At 41.8% G+C, this 21,016-nt stretch overlaps 4 protein-coding genes across 6 annotated transcripts; 2 read left to right on the top strand and 2 right to left on the bottom strand.

Annotated features, from left to right (window-relative positions):
• Positions 1 to 323: 323 nt before the first annotated feature.
• LOC105193660 (pupal cuticle protein C1B) lies at positions 324 to 5,161 on the bottom strand. The gene is made up of 4 exons (XM_011158201.3): positions 5,150 to 5,161; positions 4,380 to 4,660; positions 1,548 to 1,635; positions 324 to 768 (listed from the first exon to the last, which is right to left on the bottom strand). The coding sequence occupies exons 1-4, from the start codon at positions 5,159 to 5,161 to the stop codon at positions 538 to 540; spliced, it is 612 nt and encodes a 203-aa protein (XP_011156503.2). The 3' UTR covers positions 324 to 537.
• Positions 5,162 to 7,709: 2,548 nt separating this feature from the next.
• LOC105193661 lies at positions 7,710 to 8,830 on the top strand. The gene is made up of 2 exons (XM_011158202.3): positions 7,710 to 8,022; positions 8,437 to 8,830. Exons 1-2 carry the CDS (start codon positions 8,005 to 8,007, stop codon positions 8,689 to 8,691), a joined length of 273 nt encoding a protein of 90 aa, XP_011156504.1. The 5' UTR covers positions 7,710 to 8,004; the 3' UTR covers positions 8,692 to 8,830.
• Positions 8,831 to 9,901: 1,071 nt separating this feature from the next.
• LOC105193674 lies at positions 9,902 to 18,193 on the bottom strand. Of its 3 annotated transcripts, none has more exons than XM_011158219.3 (8): positions 17,667 to 18,193; positions 14,911 to 16,861; positions 14,525 to 14,759; positions 14,325 to 14,434; positions 13,994 to 14,240; positions 13,681 to 13,885; positions 13,391 to 13,592; positions 9,902 to 13,293 (listed from the first exon to the last, which is right to left on the bottom strand). In XM_011158219.3, exons 1-8 carry the CDS (start codon positions 18,029 to 18,031, stop codon positions 11,506 to 11,508), a joined length of 5,103 nt encoding a protein of 1,700 aa, XP_011156521.3. In that variant the 5' UTR covers positions 18,032 to 18,193; the 3' UTR covers positions 9,902 to 11,505. The 3 variants fall into 3 exon arrangements, with proteins under 3 accessions (XP_011156521.3, XP_039302039.1, XP_039302040.1); XM_039446105.1 differs by having other exon boundaries at positions 9,902 to 13,290; XM_039446106.1 differs by lacking the exon at positions 17,667 to 18,193 and adding an exon at positions 17,183 to 17,361 and having other exon boundaries at positions 11,506 to 13,293.
• Positions 18,194 to 19,220: 1,027 nt separating this feature from the next.
• On the top strand, positions 19,221 to 20,868 carry LOC105193662 (ATP synthase subunit d, mitochondrial). Its single transcript, XM_011158204.3, has 3 exons — positions 19,221 to 19,710; positions 20,124 to 20,292; positions 20,366 to 20,868. The coding sequence occupies exons 1-3, from the start codon at positions 19,595 to 19,597 to the stop codon at positions 20,588 to 20,590; spliced, it is 510 nt and encodes a 169-aa protein (XP_011156506.1). The 5' UTR covers positions 19,221 to 19,594; the 3' UTR covers positions 20,591 to 20,868.
• Positions 20,869 to 21,016: the final 148 nt, after the last annotated feature.

Raw genomic sequence — 21,016 nt, 5'->3', positions numbered from 1 at the left:
AATATTTTGCGCGCGTCACATCTCGGATTGTACATATAATGTATCTTATTGTATTCGGAATTGACGAAAGAAAGATATTCCTTGGTCTCGTTGTAACTATTGTTTGAATCTCAGTATTTTTCAAATGGCGTACATACTTGTATAAATTCAAAGGTACTTTTATATAAATGTAACGAGTCAAGATGTAGATTTATAATTGGTCCTGGACGTAAAGTAATCTCTCTCTCTCTCTCTCTCTCTCTCTCTCTCTCTCTCTCTCTCTCGTATAGTAAGTAATGGTAGAGGTGCATGGGATGTGATGGAATAAGAAACAATACAATTTGTGCAATTGCTTTTAAGCGGTTTTATTGATTCTAATGGAATGTAAGTGCAAAGTTATTCTAACGAATGAGAAGGGGATGAAGAGAACGAACCGCGGAGAGATAAATCCGCCGTGGTCGATTTATTTTGGAAAAGATTTTGTGGGCGTTGATCGATTAATTTGTCAAGTGTCCTTAATTTCCAATGCCTGGTCCTCCCTCCGGGGTGTCTAGACGATTAGGCCACGTAGGCTGCATAACTCTTGTACGCGTACGGTAAGGCCGGATATGCCGAATATGCGCTATAAGTTGGTAGGCTGTACGCGCTGTAAGCTAACGGCGCGGAAACGATAGGTGCGCTGTAGGATGTCACAAGCGGGGCGCCGATGATCGCGCCGGGTGCTGGTGCGGGTGCGGGTGCGGGTGCGGGCGCAGCCGCAGCGAATGCCAAAAAGGCGAATAAGCACAACTGTAACAATCATATTTAACATGGTTCATTACACGATACACCCTAAATTACCTTATTGCTAATAGCAAAAGGACCAAGTTCTTTCGCGCAGTATGGTTAATGTATAAAGTTTGTTTGAGACAATTACACACACAAAGTAGAGGCACCTGGGTGAAAGTAAGAAATATCTTTCACTCTTTTATTCAACTTTTAAGAAATCTTATCTCGCCAAAATATCTACTGGACATTTATTATAACGAGGAATATGGCGCGTATTGTGTGGTATGGTGTGGTGTGGTGTGGTGTGGTGTGGTGTGATTCTTCAAGAATATATAATATATACTTGCTGGAGAATTCTTTCGCGATGCACGTCTTTCTCGGCGACGAAAATGAATCTACAATAATTTCATGAAAATGGTTCGCGTTGAAGTGGAAAACATGCTTCTAAATTTGTGTAAACCTAGTGAAGAGATTCGCGTTTTTCGATTCAACAGGTAGACGGCAAATAATAGATACGCGATGACAAATACAAATCGATATTAGTAGTGTGAGACAATTTCAAAACTAAATGTATACATATATATATATTATTTGTCCGTGTATTCATTTATCTGATTGTAAAATCAAGAGGCTATTAGAATATACGTACAGGTATAATACCGTGATATTGTACTAATGATATTGTCCCTCGATTGTGCCCCGTTGGCATCGATCGATCTCGATGGAGAACGAGAGAAAAATATAATAAACGGATAAATCTCACTGAACAGAGATCAATAGAGAGAGAGAGAGCAACTCACCAGTTTGAACATGTTGGAGCTCGTGTATAGAGAGAGAGAGAGCAACTCACCAGTTTGAACATGTTGGAGCTCGTGTATAAGTGTCTGGCTTGCAGTCAGTACGATAATACTCGAAAATACGACGTACCACGTCTTATATAGGAGCAAGGAATCTCTCGACCGAGTCTCCTTACCTCCACCTCCCTTCGCCAGCCATCACTCTTTTGCGTTTTCTTAGCGCACGTAGTACACCTTCGAAGAGGGCGTCGTCGCCTTGTCTCAGGTGGAGAACGAACGTTCGCTAGGCCTACCGCCAATTCTTCTTTTTCCGTTTCTTCTTTTAGTCGCCTCTTTCCTCTCTTGCCCCGCCAACCAATGGAGCTTTGTTGCGCGATCGTACGTTAATGTACGACGCGATGAGGCGTAGGGGCGAGAGCGTGATGATTCTTCAAGGTCGATCACTCGTGACGGTCAGACTGCTCTCCTTTTCTGTCTCGGATACCAACGGGAGTATATACGCTACGAGATCTCGCTATCTCTTCTCTCGATAAAAATAAAAGAAAAACCCATTATACGTACGTCTCAAAAAATTCAAGTCGTATTATTTTTCATTATCGGATAATATCAATTTTACTAATAAATTATATTGGTAATTTTATCGTACACTGCACATTCTCTCTCACCAGTAAGCTTATTGAAACATTTATACCAATTGTATTGTACTAACAAACTTGTCTACATATTGTAAATGTCGACATTTGAAAAATATTACTCAAGTAACGCTATGAGTAACTCGTCATGATGATGTTATTCGTCAACTGAAAAATTCTTTAGATATTATCGTACGTTACGATCTATATTTCGATGATTTGCTAAACTTATCACTTTACTCTTACCGTAATTTTTAGCATATCCATTATTACAGGTACCTCGGAAGGGACCTTAAAAATGATTTTGCGACTCGATTAGAGGTCAAGTGAGAGCATTCGACGTATACTCGCACCTACGCAGCTACGTGCCGATTTGATCGCTTCAGAGAAGCAGTCTCGCTTGCTTTTGCGTGCGGTAAATCGCGCCGTTTTTCCAATATTTATCTATGAATTTGAAATTGATTGAGAGTCAATCACATCTTTCGCTTCTTTTCTCGATGGACGTAATATATTTTTTCTCAAAACTCAGGGGCTCAACATCCCCTGAGAGATTTTAGAGATGCAAAAGGTGGTCCTTACTTTGGTCATGACAATCACGTCAACTCATGTGTGACGTTATTAAGTTTTTAAAAGAAACTATTTAAATGTTCAATAAAGCATTTTAAAGCTTGAAATCTCTATTTTCGAGATTGATAATTCATTAAACTTACCGATTGTTTACGAAGGGCTACACAGATTCACAATTTTTTATATCCCGATAAAAAATATGTAGAAACTTTAAATAAGCTGTAAAATACTTGTAAAAGCTGTAAAGGTCGGAAAAATTTTATTACGATTTATCATTTTTATCGATGTTACACTCTCCTTTGAAGAGTAAATATAAATGATCCTTTAATTTTACTGTTGAACACTCACTCAATTTTTGCTCAAGTCGATATTTGAACTTTATGGGGGAAAAAAAAATTGTAAAACGATCTTTCTAGGCCCTCATTTTTAAGGACGAAGCTTTTTCATTATCTGAGTTGATTTATCTCAAAGTACAAATCATCGGCGTTGTTACATCGAACACTGTTAATTGACATATGTATATAAAACGACACGAATTACATTTAAATAAATGAAAATACTTTACGAAGGTATGCCAATTAAAGGTAGTGATCGCGTAATGAGAAAAATGGTATTTATTTCTTTGTATTTTCGACGTGCCTTCTTTAGTAAAGATTTAATCGAAATAACCAAAAGTAGTGCAGTGTTGTTGATCACATCTCGAGAGAGAAAGATCGATCGATCTGTATAATTTCGTGCGGACGAGCGTGCGGCGCCGATTAAGGCGGTGCGACGCGGCGCGGTGCAGCGTTCCGTGCGCGGACAAACTCGACGAACTTGAACTTGAGAAAAAATATGCGAGCGTCGCCTTGAAGTTCTCTCCATTGGCTCTGATGAGATCCGGTTGACTAAACGAGAAAGAGCGAAAGAGGGAGACTGGGAACCGAAACAGGACCGAGACCGTATCGAGAAAATTATACTAGCAGAGGCCACGCGACGTTGTCGATCTCGATGGGCGAACGAGTCTCTCTCTCTCTCTCACTTGCTTTTATTTCTTTGATTATGCCGTGACATAAACTGCCTGAGGCACTCTCCTGTATTAAGCGAATTAAACTCGTATCACCTTTATTCGAATGCGCTCGCTTTCCTTCACTGTATACATTGAATGAAAAAGATTTTAAAAGGAAGAAAAGGAGAATTTCTTAAGATAAGATACATTTTTGTGTATGTATACTAGAGAAAATATTAAATAATGCTTGTATAAATATTATATGATAATAAATAATAAATTTTAAGATACGATAAAATATTATGTTATAAAATATCATGTGACTATGATTAAATAAGATTAAATAGGCTTTTCCTAATTGTAATGAGGAAAGATGAAAAAAAAAAGGAAAAATTTTTCTAGAAAGGTGTAAATCGTAAATCAAAGGTATAAATAAATGGTGAGTAAAAAAAAACATACGATGAAAATTCGGAAAGAAAAATAGGATTTATTGAAATAAATCGATATTATAAAAATTTGACATGTTACGAGATAAAATTTCAATCCAATAATGGATTTAATGGAAATGACGCCTCGTCAGTCGATCAATTTTGCCGTAGAAATCCAAATGGAGTCGATTGTCGATTGTTGTCAGTTTGCAAGAAAAATTACAATAAAATAGGTGCGGAATAGGCAGCGGAGTAGGCAACAGGTGCAACGGCATGAGTGCTGTAAGCTGCCAAGGGCGTTGCGGCGTAGGCGATCGGAGCTGCTGCGAGTGGAGCCGCGGCAAGCGTGTTATAATTCCTGGCGATCACTTGGCTGCTGCTGGCCGTCACGATTGGCGCTGGCACTGCCGCGATCGCTGCGGCCGCGGGTGCTGCCAGAATCGCTCCTGGTGCAGGAGCAGCTGCAGCGTAAACGATAGACAGGAGAACGGAGAGAACGCACTAGAAAAATCAATCGAATCACATGTTTGTTGTTGCGGCGAGTACGATGTATGTACGAACGCGACAATGTAGCGATAAGTGATGATAGGAGAGAAAAGAAATCGTTGATGCAACGTTCACTTGAACAAGCTAAACAGCGGTAACTCGCGGTGTAAGGATACTGTTATTATGCATGTGTCTACATACATATATATATATATATATATTTTTTTTTTTTTTTTACAATTTACTGGAAAAAATATTTCTGTGACGTTGGAATAGTATTTGAAAGAATTTGAAAACAACAGCGCTTTTAGCAAATTTTACACGTACGTACATACGTCTTGTAGCTTTTTGTCAAGAATGTAAAACGATAATAATTGAACGTAATTAAGAAGGAATAATACTAACTAAAACTGAACAAGAGTGACATCGAGAATTATATCGAGAATTAGATCGAGCAAAGATAGTTGAAATTTTTTTCTAAACTAGACAAGTTTAGAAACTTACCAGCTTCAACATGTTGAACGGTTTAACGTCGAGACTACTGTACTACTCGAAGCGAGAAAGGAAAGGGTTCTGCTTCCCGAATGAAAAAGCAAAAGCCTTTATAGCGCTTCTGTTCGACCCCCAACTGACACTTTGTCAAGGCCATCGGTACCTCTACCTCCTGGTTAACGAGCACCGACTCGTGAACCGCGCCTCTTTCTCTTCTTAATTCTTTCTCTCTTAATTCTACTCTCGCTCTCTGTCGACGAATGTGCGAGCACGACGAGCATCGTCAAGTGGCTTTCCTTTCGATGCCAATGTTTTCGTCACTGATTCGACATAACGATTTAACAACCTTCGATTAATAGCTAGCGAAGCAATCTCACCGTTATATTCGTTTTTCCAAGTTATTTTTCTAAAAAAAATTTATCCCAGCGAGTTTATCGCCATCTTTTCTACCTGTCATCTCTTCTCAGCTTTCTGACACAGCTCCGCGAACACACATCCGCGAATGAGAGATAGTTGTAAAATATGTATCGTCTCTCGATATCACTTTGTTTGTATTTGTATCGTAGAGGTAATGCGTGACAAAGAAAGAAAGAAAGAAAGAAAGAAGGAGAGACACGCGTTGGGGGTTGAAACGTTGGGGATTGAATTTCTCTCTTTGAGAAGCGTATTGAGAATTGCGCTAACGGTCCAAAGACGGCCCCGTTTATTCGACGTCATCTAACGCAAGAATTTACTCGCGCGGATCGATGAAAGAGAGAACACGTACACGTACGAATTCAAGGATCTCGTGGGACTGTACGCTCGACGACTACTAATTTGATCCAACGTGTACGAATAGAGCTGTTCGCTAATTGTTAGCCATCAACCGTAAGCCGATCTGGACGCGTTCCACGTAATCATTTTCCCTGTCGCGCAACCTTGCCTACGTACTCGATTGTATTCCGACGACCACGTACCTAGGCAGGGTTGATTACGTAACGCCATTCTCGTTTACATAATTCCAATTGAGCGGATATCTCGGATACGAAGACAAGCGACTTGTAGGATTCAGCCCTCTTGGCTAACTATCTCTCGTGTAAGTGTAATTTCAGATCTTTGTCACACAACGCACACCAATTTTGACGTCTCTTTGACGATATATGTATTGTGTATATGTATCTTTTGCATTAGTTTGACAAAAATGCATTAATTCGATTAATCTACAAGTACGTTAGATTAATACGTAATGAATATAAGTTAATTCCATCATGGAGTGGATCAAGTATAATATACTCGGAATATTTCCGATTCGTGGAATTGCCCAAGTCAGGTAGTCATCGCAAATCTGGTCGCGATTTTAGCGTGACATTCTGGGTCACACATACGCACACCGATAATCTAGATATCTGACGATTTACGTAACGTAGCTTCTTCAGCGAGTCTTTAGCGAGTGTCGTCACGTCCACCTACCCGACGAAAGTGTGCGTCGTCGGTGGAAAGAACACTCAAGAACACTCGTGGATAATCGCGGGCAGGGGCGCGCGAACCGAAATGCGGCGAAACTCGGATTGCGTCGCGACATTCCATTAAAAATGATGTGGCGTGTCATCGAGGCGATCGGAAGAGATATCGCGCGGTGAAGAGATATTGTTGTTGGATGAGAAAGAGAGAGAGGAACCTAACCACCTCGGAATCATCTCGAGTGTATTTTAGAGTTTGTTCAACAGGCGTCGGGGCTAAAAAAAGGCACGAACGGGACAAGAAAGAGATCGATGCGTGCAATCGAAAACCTTCAGCCTGATTACCCGAGCGAGTGAATGGCGGCAATAGTTGGAAACGAGAATCTCGAATCTCGAATCTCGCCCAACCACATCGCAATCTCGCAACCTTGGAGGAAGGTGTATCCTGCTTCTGATCGCGCGTCATGCGGAGCAACGACGATACGGCAAAAACAAATCCTGGCGCGATCCTGAACCTTTACATGAAGCATCCGTTCGAGGGCACGAGGCGATCGTTGATCCGAGACGACCGGGCCGACGCCGGTCTTCTATCCCTTTGATAAAAGAAACGTGCCGATCCGTTGTTGCAATATGCGAGGACGTGGTTACACATGTATGTATATGACTAGCTCTCTTGAACAATGAAATATATTCATTTTAAATCAGAGGAAATCACACGTGTGAGAAATTTTCATAGGCAAACAAATGTTACATCTTTGAAGGAAACAAAAATACGAGATAGTATTCTTGTAAAAAAACAAAAAAAAAAAGCAAAACCGATATATTCAAGTATCATTTGCATTTTTGCATTTTCGCTCAATCACTCAATGTAACAATTTTGCAAAGAGAGAGATTTAAATTCGAGTTTTTGCACAAGGAAAGTGCTTGATGACGGCAACAGCACAGTTACGACAGATGGATTAGACTTGCGTTATCGCAATTTATACGTGCCTCGGCTCGTCTATCCGAGCAGAATAATTAATTATCGATTTTTCGCATTGGTTATACGATGTGCAACCGCAATAATACACAATTATTATTATTATTATTATTATTATTATTATTATTATTATTTGCATATAAGAAGAGAGAATCATAATTCACTCGCAATAAGACAAAATCTATAATCTATATTATGAAGCCTAAGACTCGAGTATAATGATTAAGATATGCGGCACGATCTAGAAATGGCGCGCAACGATCGATGAAATTATTCCGGATGTACTCCCGTGCGAGTTGTTCAGTTGTATAACAAATAGTGGTCACGGTGGGAGACACTCTTTGTTTTCGTAAGAGAAGGCGCGATGTATAAAAGACACCGAAGCAACCGAGAATAGCCAAGTGTCTCAGTTTTCGCAGCGAGACAATCACTTACGAACCGCAGCTAAAATGATGACCAAAATCTTGGTAAGTTTTCACAAATAATTTAATACGCGATCAATTCTTACATAATATTTTTTAACAATGAATCAAAGAAAAATTTATCTTTCAATTAATACGCGTAATTCGTGATAATTCGCGCGAATATACCCGAATATATCCTTCTTCCCACACAATATCAAACGTAAGATTTTTTTTTTTTTTTTTTACTCAAATAGACACTTTTTTCTAATTAAATATATATTTTCCCTCTCTCTTTTCTACTACCTTATATGTATAATGTTCCAAGTACACAAGTTTTATTAAGTAACTTTGAAATTATATTTCAAAATTGTATTTTAACGCAATATGAAATTAATGAAACAATAGAAGGAATTCTATTATATGTATATATGTATAACTGAAATATCTGAAAGTGATTTGTTTCAATCTTGTTTGAAGGTGGTTCTCGTTGGTGCTCTCGTGGCCGTTTGCTCCGGCGGCGGAGTGATACCAGCGATTTCAACGATTCCAGCGATTCCGGCGGCGGTGCCCGCGGCCCTGACAGTGGGAACTTACGCTACGAGTTATAACGCACATGCCATCAATCACGCCATAGCCGCCCCATACGTAGCGGCTGCACCATTGGCACCTTACTCCGCTTATCACGCTTTGCCGGCCGCCTATTCCGCCCCTATTATCGCTGGAAAACGCTGAAAACTAATATATATATATATATATCTCCACTGGATCTGGCAAATTTTAATTGGAAACTGCTACGTTATTGAAATACATGTGTTTTTTTTTCCATACGTTTCTTCTTTACATTGTAAATATATAGTACGCTGATGTACGACGCGATTTTTTATTCATTCATTTCCTATTTTCTCTAGGCGAATCCTAATTCTGAAATAATTTTTCATCGAGTCTCGCAAACGATTAATAATTTTTTCGATTGCTTTTCCTAAACATTTTTTCGTCCTGTGCAGGATTCTGTAAAAAGGATAAAACAACTTTGGATAAAAGAAAATATGTCTCTATGCTTCATTGCCATGTTCTATTATATATAATGTGTGTGTGTGTATATATATACATACATATATATATATATATATATATATATATATATATATATATATATATATATAACTTACAATATTAATGTCGATAAACCCGATACAAATATAGTCTGTGCCACATTTTGTACTCGCAAACATTTCTTTTGAATTTTCTTTTTGTCATGTACACGCAATATGTAAATATATGCATATATATATATATATATATATATATTTTTTTTTTTATGTTTATATCTTAATTTAATAAATGTATCTCGTTTGTTATCCTTACATTATACACAATGTACAAACTATGATGAAGAAAAATGAAAACGCAAGCGTAAATACATTTAAATATAAAAATTGACGCGATCAAAGATAAGATAAAATGGTAACTATTCTTAATGGCAGAAGCATCGTGAAAAAAACCTACATAAAAAAAGATTAACAAAGATTTTCGTTAGAATAATCGTAAAACTTTCCGCGCACGGATGAGTGAAGTGTAGTTAAAAAACCAACGAAAAGTATGGCAAAAGTGGCAGAGTTAACATTATGCACGTTGCCCCTTCTTCGCCCTCCCCGCCCCCTCTTTTAATCGCTATATTCTGCTAAAAGTTGCGTGTATACAATATAATATATAACAATGAGCGCCTTTCGATTTGGCACAAGAGTTGCAATATTTTTAGATCTTTGGTTTCGATAAATGGCTAGAGAGATTAAATCCAAAAATCTGGAAGCGACACAAAAATTAACGTGTTTTTACGCAGGCTTAGAATGCGCATATTGCGTGAAACACGCTTTTATAAATGCGCATGCATTTCGTGTGTGTATATAGCCACGCGCACACGCACGCACATGGAATTTTCTCCTTTTTTTGACAAACGCATTCGCATGCATGCTTTTTAAATAACTAAAGCCTAAAGTTTAATGAAACGTAATACCAATCGTATTATTGAGTCGAGCTTTGTAAAATAGAATTCGTAACGTTGCGTTTTATTTTGATAGTGGAATACGTTAATAGCATTAATCTTCCTCGCTAGATTAATCGCGGCGAGAGAACGTAAAATTTTTAATAAAATTCATATAAATATGAATTTGCATTTACAATAAAATTCATGTATTTGAACCATCTGCAATTGCTGAAATATAACTTAATAACTTGGCTAAAGTCGCCTTCGCTAATTCGCGATTATATAATGACTAGAATAGAAACAAACGTTACAATCAGTTATCACCATACAGAAATACTTATAGTTACCGCATTAGGCATTTTGATAATTTCATAAATACATATTGGAGCATCCCAAGTAACATGTAGGTTGGCAATTATACTTTATAAACGATTTGCAATTGAAAGAATGTGTTTAAATACAATTTACATGGTTTGTTCAAATTATATTGCCACATTGCACAAACATTTTTCAAATCCTTTTCTATTTCTCTTTTGCGAGACAAAATTTAATTTCTAAATTTCTAATAACACAATTTTTGCAAGGATTATGCTGCTCTGAGATGCCACTGTTATCACCAACGCCACGTTAAATGGAGTATTTCTTGGTAACATATAGGTCCAAAATAGAAAAATATAAGCTAAGAGGTACATAATAACTTCTTAATAATTTTAATTATCACGAACGTGGCACTGGATCACGACGTAATTCTGCTTTTTACCTCCTCTCTCTCTCTCTCTTTCTCTCTCACTCACTCACTCACTCACTGACTCACGCACGCACGCACGCACGCACGCACGCACGCACGCACGCACGCGTCTCTCTCTCTCTCTCTCTCTCTCTCTCTCTCTCTCCAACGCTCATTTCCATAAATGATATCATGCTTCACGCATCATGTACGACTGCATATACAGCTTATCAAAGTAAATAATAAATAATTTAACGGCTATCATAATATTCAATAAATAAATAAACATCCCTTCATCGCGATATCCTCGATTATTTTGGAATAGATTTTCTACGTGAAATCTTGTCCTACTTGATTTTGTTTAAAAAAATAACATCTGTTCTGAACGTCGTGAATGTACCGTGTACACTTTTGTGCATTTATCACGTTTAATGACAGTGTTACAACCATCTGTCATACGATATTGATTTCTTCATTGTCTCTTCAAGTCGAAAAGTTTTGCTGTGTTTTTACCAACTTTTTTAATCGTACGTGTCAAAATTTACCTTATTACCGACTTAAGTCGGTCAATTACATTAAATTGACCACGAGAATAAAGCATAATGCTGCGCTATTCGTTACAACGTACGAAAATGGCAGTTCCCGCCTGCGATGCGAGCATGTCGCAATATAAAGCAATGCACATTTAAATAATTAACAACCTCAAAACAAAAAACTTGTTTAGAGAATGATAAAAATAATGAGAAAGGGACCCTGAAGTAACGACGAAGACTTTCGAAATAAAAATTGCCGAGAAAACGTTGACTGTCGAAACGACAACATTTGTCAATGACGATCAATAATAGCCGGGATAATGGTGATATCCGGATCTCGGAGGATGATACGGGGCCGGACTCACGGGATAACTGGGATTATATCCAGATAAGGGAGGTGGAGGCGGCGACAGCATTCGACTTTCGGCAGCATCGGGTACGGTCACGTGCGCCGTAGCCGAGCCGACGGATTGTGGGCTGGTGATGACACGAGTGCCCGATCCATGCAGATGATGCGATCTAGAAAGACTCAGATCGACACTGTGTCTGCCGCCAGGAGTGAGATCCAAGCTGACCACTCGTACAACCTCGTTGTGCGGATAGGGCGGCGGTGGCGGGGGTGGCGACATGGAATAACTGCCCGTTCTGCTGAGATCCACGCTTTGTCGTTCGCCAATATCGTAAAGATGGTGATGATGATAGCGAGTGTTTTGCATCTGGGCGCCGAAACTGTGATGAAAACCCCGTGCTGACATGTCTAAACCCTGAAGTTCACCACTATTGAGTACCAATGGCTCAAAGTTGGATCTCTCTCGGGTGAAATCCTGTTCTAGGGTATCGTATTTGTAGGACGTCGACAAGTCTAGCTGCAACGCCTTCTCTTTCACGGATAGGCTAAGATTCTGTGCCACCGAGTCGCCCTCGTCGCTCGACAAATTATCCGTTGGTACCTGATGATGATGCACTGCCTCCTGGTAACGGTGATTCGGCGTGGCGGACGGCGACACTAGGTCTTCTTGCTGCATGTGTATGTAATTCGGCGAAGAGACGCGCGGCAATTCCTCGTGATGCAGATACTGTTCGATATTGTGCGTTCGCGAGGTGTTGATATAATCGACCGGTCGATGCAAATGATAATCCACGTGTAGGTGATTGGGAGGTGTGTGTCGATCGTCTGGAGTCGGCGCGGGCGAGATCAGTTCCTCTTCTTGCTGTACGATATACGAGTCTAGATGATTCGGTGATCGTGAATGCGGTATAGGTGACTGCAGTTGGCTCGAGATGGAGTAGAGATTGCTCTCGCGATCGTTGTCCTCCAAGATCGGGCTGGACACCGTTCCTATGTCTCTCTCGGCGGCATCCAGAGCCGCCTCGACCAGCAAACTCGCGTTCGCGCTCTCCGTCCTACTTCGGTATACGTTCAATCGCAACTTGTTGCTCTCTATCAAATTCGATGCCGTCGCGTTGGTGCGCGAGATCGCTTTCTCGCTACCACCATCCTTTCTGCCATCTTCAAAATCATAAATATCGGAAGACTGTGCCGAGACTGTCGAGACTACCGGTAAATGAACAGCGATGTCGGACGTAGGCGGTGGATTAAATTCGGACAGCCACTTTTTGCTACCCTTGCTCAGCGTTCTCGACGCGTCGTACAGATCGACTTCCGTTTGGCCATTTTCCATCGTTGTCGCGTCGAGTCCACTGGACAAGGATGGAGTCGGTATTTGAGGCAATTCTTGCTGCTCCGTCTTGTACTTGACCGTAGAATTTGCCTCGCTCTGCTGTAACGAATCTACGATGACGTTGTGGGCGGAATTTGCCATCGCTGCCGCTGCTGCTGTCGGTGCCGATGCCAATACCGATACCGATATCGAAATCGATATTGGTGCCGATGGCGATGCCGTGGTTGACTCCGCGGACGACGAGACCGCCGTCGATATCGGTAGCGGTACCGATGTCGATGTCGATGTCGATGTCGGCGTCGGTGTCGGTGTTGGTACTGGCACCGATACTGGTGTCGATGCTTCGACTTTCAAGCTACTCTCCGAGCTGCAGTCATCCAGAGACGGCAAACTGTTGCTATTGTCCTGCTATACGAGAGAACACAAACGAAAAGAGAAATTTTACTAAATGTTACAAACGATTATACGATTATGGTACATAATCAGTGATAATTCTGTAATAAACCTGTGAGTTTCTTCTGCTGGAATGAATAATCCTTCCACAAGGCACATCCTCAACGAGGCCTCCGCTGTACGCGTCAAAGGTGTACGCCACGGATCTTTCGATCTTGGGCATCATTTCTTCCGTAAGGCCGTGCACCTTCTTGTAATGGAATTGTAGACACTGTTTTGTGGTGAAGGCTGCCTTACAGCTGTTTTCTTTACACCTAGAAGAAAAGAGAAGAAAAGAGAGCCACGTGTGGAAATGGTATACCTATTATGAAGGTGGAAAAAAAAAAAGGTTGAGAAATTTACCTAAACGGCTTCACCCCGCTATGCGTCAGCATATGTATCTTCAAATTGCTTTTGTTTTGAAACATTTTCCCGCATCGATCGCACGTAGCTGCGGCGATAACGTCTTTGTGATGGACCTCTTTCATATGCCGCTGTAGAGCCGCGCGAGAACCCAAGAGTTTCAAGCATAATTTACATTGAAATTCCCTCAGCACCTCGGCCATATCTACAGAAAATTATATTGCATGTAAATATAATAAGATGGTAAAAACGAAGATGGAAATGTAGATTGCGATGAAAAAGTGCGCTCGATCGATTCAGCGCGTACTATTACCGCTATGCATCCTCTTGATGTGTACTTTAAGTTTTTGCGGTTGACAAAATTTCCGGCCACAGAAATCGCACAATGGCCGCGCCCGATGCGGATTCTGTGAGCATCCATAGGTTCGATGCATTTCCAAGTAATTTAACCTTAAGAAAAACTTTTTACAATATTGACACTGATACGCGCCGCGACCTTCGTGCAATTCCGCTGCGTGTTTCATGATATTATCCTTGCCGAGCACCGTGGCACCGCAAACCTAAGGGACGATCCATTCGAGTCAAACGCCAATCAATATTTTCCATTTAAATATTACGTGATAGTCAAATATACAACAAAATACCTTGCAATGATATTTTCTTATCGTTAAACTGTAATTCATGTCGTGAAAGATGCAGCAATGCAATCGGTAATATATCGAGTGTGCGAAAATAAGATTGCATCCTCCACAATCTGAAAGTGACGAAAGAAAAGACTCGGTTAGAAAATAAGACTATCCGTTATAAATAAAACTTGAATCTACGACACGAATCACACACGTACTCGTTTTATTGATTTTATTTTTTCTCGTCCACGTGGAAGATTGCGACTCTACCCAATAAGTGAGCTCCATCCCCGACGCAATATTCTGAGTTGTAAGAAAATATAGTTGGCTGTGCTTGGCGATCACCGCGATGCTTCTCTTCTCCTTCGTCTCGGCTGGTCTAACGTATCGAATCCAATTACTTTTCAACGGGTCTGTAGTACTGACATACGTACTCTTTCCATTATTATCTATCTAAAAAGAAAAAAGGATGAAAGATAAAAATTCATTCACGGAAAAAACGTAAAAATGATTTTACGCGTGTTAACGCGTAACAATGAATAAGGTTACAAATTCCATTTAAAAATTCCAATAAATGTCATTTGTATTAATAGACAATAGGTACCTCCCAAATGTGGCGCATCGAAAAATCATCCGGAATGTCCATTTCTCTAACGGATATGCCGACGAGAGGGCCAAACTTGGTGTACATCGGAATCGGATTGTTAGCGTAGACGCCGAGACCGTGATCGGTATTGGTCATCTTCAATTCGAGACAATCCGGGAGAGAATCTCTCGCGTATAGTGGTCGATCCATCTCTACCACTAGCTGCTTCTCTTCCCTCTGCACCTTCGGCTTGGTCTTGCATTGTTCGCTGGACGTTGGCGATTCATCATCAGACTCGAATCCGTCGTACGCTAATCTACCATAACCCTCCGACATTGGATCCGCCGATGCAATGGCTTTCATTATCTCTGCGTTCTCCTTGTGCTTGCTCAACCAATCCTCGTAGAGGATTGCGTCGGCTATCGCGTACTGCGACGTCGTCAAAGGACACGCGTCCTGCAAATGACGGCTGTTGCATTCCTGGCAGAGCTTGATCTTGATCGCGAGTCTTTGTGGCTCCGACGTGACGTCGTCGGTACCACCGTCGAAGCCAACGTCCTCGGGAGCACCGAGGCGGCCACCGCGGCCACCGCGGCCACCGCGGCCACCGCCACCGACACCACCATCACCACCATCACCATCGTCATCGCTGTCACCGCCGTCCTCGGCGCCCTCGATGCCTCCCCTTCCGACGGATTCTAACGTCGAAGATAGCAGCAACTCGGCCTCCGACGACGGATACGCGTTTCGCGTTTCCTCTCGCCTAACGATGCCGTCTTGCGGCGCCTTCCGTACGTCGTGATGTTTTTTGCTTTTATGCTCGTTCGTGTGCTTGTGTTTTTTTCGTCGATGTTTCAACACCGTCGTCTCGTCTAGAGCGTTATTTTCGGCGAGAACCTTTGCGGTAGAATTCTCCTCGATTTGCGCATCGTGACGCGGACGCTTTCGTCTCTTTTTCAGCTTGTGATCGGCCTCCGCCACTTTGGATTCACGCAAGTTCGTGCAACGCGTCTGCACGGATCTGGCAACCTCGTCGTCGTCGTCGTCGTCGTTGTCGCCGTCGTCGTCGTCGTCGTTGTCGCCGTCGTCGTCGTCGTCGTTGTCGCCGTCGTCGTTTTCTTCCTTCTCAGGCGTGTCCGTCGCAGCGGATGTTTCGACCGTGTCGTCGATATTGGGTGCGGGATTCATCAAATATTCTACGTCCTTGTTCAAATCCTCAGTGTTGTACGCATGCTTCGGAAGAGACGACGCTGTAGTCGTATCGTTATAATGCAGCTTGGTAATTCTATTATCTTGTAAGGTATCCCTCGTCGAATCGCCAGGTACATCGATCGCTTTCACCTTACATCTGGTGTCGCTACTCGTACTATTTACATCGTTTCGAAATCTTATGCTATCTACGTGATCAGTCTTGGTCGTAGAGGATTCAACGTCTTTCGTATCGATTCCAAAGCTCTGTACGTCTAATTTTAATTTAGTATTTAAATCACTGATTACAACCGTCTCGCGATTACTCAAATCTCTACTCTCCGTCGCATCGTTCCGCGCATCCGGTGCTGTCTCGTTGGCATCCTCGAATCCGTCTAGTCCAATGAAGCCGTTATCTTCAGCTCCGTTCTTCAAGTGTCGCCGTTTCCTTCGCTTATCCTTGCGATGCTTCGTCTTGTTTTTGTGATGCTTCGATCTTGAACTACGTCGCATGTGCAACTTGATTGTATCGTCCAGCACCTCCGACACGCTCTCGCTCGTCGTACGGAGAGAAGGTATCTCCGATGCAGCTTCTCGTTTTCTCGAACTTGTGCGAATAAACTGCTGCTGCTGCTGCTGCTGCTGCTGTTTCTCACCCACCTCTTCTTCTTCCTCCTCATCTTCCTTATCCAAGCTTTCAGTCTTGACAGCTTCCTCGTCTCGACTGCTGTGATTACGATTTGTCTTCCAGTCCTCTGCCCCATTGCATTTATCCTGTTGCCTACGTATGCATAAAAAGATTCAGATCAATATCAGTCTGCATTTTTTTTTTTTTTTTAAATACGTTTTACATTTTTATTTGCATAGACATGTTTTCAGAGTTACATAGGATCGTGTCAAATGTCAATTTCATTACTTGCACCAAATAAATTAAAAATAAAAAAATTGAACGAGTAAGTAAAGATTTATCCACGATTAACATTTTAATTTTTCAAAAGTTATTCTGTAAAAATATTAATTGAAATGAAGGAAATAAAATTTGGAAATTCTAATCAGAGCTATTTCTTCCTGTGTGAAAAAGATGAATCGATTGCCTCTTTACTTTAGATTAAGATTTTGAAAACGTGCGCTTTCCGCAACAGCGGTATCGATCGATTTCACGCGTGACGAGTGAGACTGGTGAGACGGGTCTCCCGCGCGCCGACTCCGCGCCAATCGCCAACCCTGCGCGTACATCGCCCCCGTAAGATGGCGATTCGACGAAACGCGTTCGGTGAGACTGGTGAGAGTAGGGGAAAAACACACCGAACGCGTGTGACAGCTAGGCTTTGTCGTCGGGTGCACTGGGGTGCAGGCCCGTGCGCGCGATGTCGACACTCGACAGACGCGAACGGCGAAATGCTGATACAGCGACGTACGATGCGGCGTGCATCTCGTCGCTCGCGTTCGTCGACATCGACGATGACAGCGGAGCGGTGACTACGCGCGCGCGCGCGCGCGCACACACACACACACACACACACACACACACACACACACACACACACGCGCGCGCGCGCGCGCGCGCCATCAAAACGTCGTCGTACCTAGTGGCAGCGGTAGCGGACTCCGCGAGGTCCAGCAAATATACCGCGACATCCTCGTCCGTCGTTAGACCTAGGCGTTTCTTCAGCGACTGCCAGCGCTTGTTGTTCGTTACACCGATATGCACGCTGCGAAAGTGCTGCTTCGCTGTCACCACTTCCGAAACTGTTGTCGCCGTCGCTGCACCGGGCTGTGGCGGCGGATGTAGCGGCGGCGATTGCGACTGCGACTGCGGCTGCGGCTGCGGCTGCGGCTTCGGCGGCGACAGCGACTGCTGCTGCTGCTGTTGTCGTCGCTGCTGCTGCTGTTGCTGGGTACTTTTTGTATTCCCCGACTCTCTCACATGCCGCGTACTCCTCTTCGGCATAACTACATCGTACAAACGTCGGCTACGTGAGGCTACGATACGATACGAATTCGAATAACACGAGGTCCCCGCGAACCAGCGAACGGACACCTCCGGACGGGAGGAGGACGCGCACCGATATTATCCTATCCTCTTTATGCTCACCGCCGCCTGCCACCACCACCATCGCTGCTACCACTACCACTACCGTTACCACTACTACCACCAGTACCTCCACCATATCACCAACTCCTCCACCGCCGCCGTCGCCCACTCCACCCACTATGCGATACACGTATATACACTTCTCTCCCTCCCTCCTAATCCGTTTCTCTTCAGGACCGACCATTCTACTTTATCGATCCCAACCGCGCGCGCGAGCAGCGAGATGCAACGCGCAATGCTCCCCAATGCTCCCCGCCATCCGTGATTCGACGCCGACTTTTATGACTGACACGTTACAAATGGTTACAATTACACTACGCCATACTACACGTCATTGCTGCCTATCGGCGCATGGAAAAAAAATCTCGTCTCAATGAGCGTTTTTTTGCGCTCTTTGCAATGCCACGCTATGTAATATATAAGTATATAGAGCCGCGATCTTTCACCGCGCGTTTCCCGCCCCCCCCCTCCGCGGCCCCATGGGAGCTAATGCTCGATTGGCCGATTAAATTTAATAATAATCAATTGCAAAACTTAAAATTGATCGTTCCAAATTTAATTTTTTTATTATTCTAATAAAATTTCTTAATTTTTAATATTATACAGTATTTTTATACATAAAGAAAATACAATTTGCAGAAAATGGACAAGGAAAATAAAAGAATACGATCAATTTCAAGTTTTGCAGTGTTGCCTAGTCTTAAATTTAATCGGTTGATTAAATTTAAGCGCTAATTGGAGTCGATGAGAAAGACTGAGAAAGATGGGCCCATATTCTGACAAATAATAGCGAATAGAGCCAAGTAGAGACACAAGAAAGAAGAGCACCGAAATGAAAGAAGTGCAATGTCCAATGAATAAAATCGTTTCTCTCTTTCGATACATCGAATCGAGTACGATCGCAGAGGTCGCAATAATTTATTTCGTCACGTGTAATCGATATATTTTTATTTTGGCATCACTGTGTACATACTTGTGCACAGAGTTACCGACAGTGGCGACAGTTGCCGACAGTTGCCGACAGTTACCGACAGTTACCGACAGTTACCGAAACTCTCTTTCGAGAGAATCAGAAAGATTACGACAGACCGCGACAGACTGGACTGGACGAAGGCAGTGGACACGGCAGAATTGGGCAGAATATATCAATATATACACGGTTGATAACGGACGAGCGTTCGGCTGGTGCGGCTGGATCAGGGCCCAGGGGTACAACGGGGCTCGGGAAACGGAATACACCAATACACGTCGGAGCTGCGCGGGCACAAGCGAGAGTGTCGGGTCAGTCGGGTGTCGCGCGCGCGTATCACGTGGTATCATATCACGTGGTATCACTGGTATCACGGATCATCACGGATCATCACGGATCGTCACGGGTTATTATAGACGGTGGACGGTTGTAAAACGCACGGAGAGAATATGTCGCGCAGAGCGATCAAAGCGATCAATTGGTCGGCGCTTGCCGAAAAAATTCCAGAAACGGAAAAAACGGCATTCGCCACTTTCAAAGCTAAATCTGATCAGCACTTGCGACGGTCAGTGAATATCACCTTTCCTTTAGAATTCATCTCGCGCATTATGTAATATATCATCTCTTTTCTTTCTAAAAATTACCTATGTCTGTAATTAAATACATAAATACCACGGAAGATGTTATTTTAAACGAAAGATTTTTTTCGCTATACCATGAATAATTAATAAAGCTGCCTCTACATAGGTTCTGTTTCATTGATAAAATAACTTCACGTTAACCTGCTCTTTACATCTGTTTGAAGAGTCATCCGTTGGAAATGTCATCTCGTTTCACATTATTTCTCTAGACTTTTATAAATACTCGCAAAATTGTTTTACTCATGCTTACAACATGTTTGGAATATAATAACGATCTCAATATTATGTTAATGTCGTGAATCAAAATGTAGAGTTATTTATATTTTCTCAATCGTAGAATGAACATGAATCCAGAAGCTCCTGCAAAAATAAATTGGGCCTATTATAAGAAAAACGTCCCAATTCCTGGATTAGTCGACAAGTTTCAAAAAGAATACGAATCTTTCAAAGTGCCATATCCAGTGGATAAATATACATCTGAAGTTGAGGCTGAGGAAAAACAAGTGGTACAGTATTTACAGTATATAGAATATTACGTTTTGTATTTAAGATCATTTCTAAATCATGAATATATTACAGCTTGTTAAAATCGAGGAATTTTTGAAAGAGTCGAATCAACGCATCCTCACTGCCAACAAGGAAATCGATAGAGTAAAGAGTTTGTTGCCCTTCTCCGAAATGACTATGGAAGATTTCCGAGATGCCTATCCAGAAATTGCTCTAAACCCTGATAAACCGTCAATTTGGCCGCATATCCCCGAGGTGCAGCCAGAGAACGAGAAAGGACGACCTGAGCACCATTAATATAATTCTATAATAAGTTTGTAACTCAGTTCTGTAATTTGGAATACAAAGCGTAGTCGCGTAATTCTAGCGTATGATTCTGGATTCGTATGCTAAATTGAGGAAAACAAATTATTATCCTTTGCTTGTTGCTGTCATATGTATTTAAAGTAAATACAATCATAGGAAACATATTACCTCCTTTTGTTCCATAGTCTACGCGTATCTTGGTACAAAAGGAATAGAAATATACTTAAATACCTATAAACAAAAGAATACAGTCTTTATTTGCTACGTTACAAAATTTATAGTAAATTAATAATAAAGTTAGACACGTCAAATTTTTAACATTTAGCATTATAAATCTAGAATATCTATCGCGCAAATTCAACTATAGACAATTGTTTAGTTTTTACTTCAATCTGTTTAATTTTTTATGCAGATTTA

This window comes from Solenopsis invicta, chromosome 2 (genome assembly GCF_016802725.1).
Source record: "Solenopsis invicta isolate M01_SB chromosome 2, UNIL_Sinv_3.0, whole genome shotgun sequence".
NCBI lineage: Eukaryota > Metazoa > Arthropoda > Insecta > Hymenoptera > Formicidae > Solenopsis > Solenopsis invicta.
The sequence above is the reverse complement of the archived record's forward strand: the minus strand, read 5'-3'. Positions and strand labels throughout refer to the sequence as shown.

Coding starts and splice junctions, on each gene's coding strand:
- LOC105193660 (XM_011158201.3), bottom strand. Junction 1,636..4,379: donor TCCGCACCTATTTTATTGTA/ATTTTTCTTGCA, acceptor ACTGACTGCAAG/CCAGACACTTATACACGAGC. Junction 769..1,547: donor GCTCCAACATGTTCAAACTG/GTGAGTTGCTCT, acceptor TGATTGTTACAG/TTGTGCTTATTCGCCTTTTT.
- LOC105193674 (XM_011158219.3), bottom strand. CDS start 18,031: ATGCCGAAGAGGAGTACGCGGCATGTGAGAGAGTCGGGGAATACAAAA. Junction 16,862..17,666: donor TCCGCTACCGCTGCCACTAG/GTACGACGACGT, acceptor ATGCATACGTAG/GCAACAGGATAAATGCAATG. Junction 14,435..14,524: donor AAATAAAATCAATAAAACGA/GTACGTGTGTGA, acceptor CGTCACTTTCAG/ATTGTGGAGGATGCAATCTT.
- LOC105193662 (XM_011158204.3), top strand. CDS start 19,595: ATGTCGCGCAGAGCGATCAAAGCGATCAATTGGTCGGCGCTTGCCGAA. Junction 19,711..20,123: donor TCTGATCAGCACTTGCGACG/GTCAGTGAATAT, acceptor TCTCAATCGTAG/AATGAACATGAATCCAGAAG. Junction 20,293..20,365: donor AGGCTGAGGAAAAACAAGTG/GTACAGTATTTA, acceptor AATATATTACAG/CTTGTTAAAATCGAGGAATT.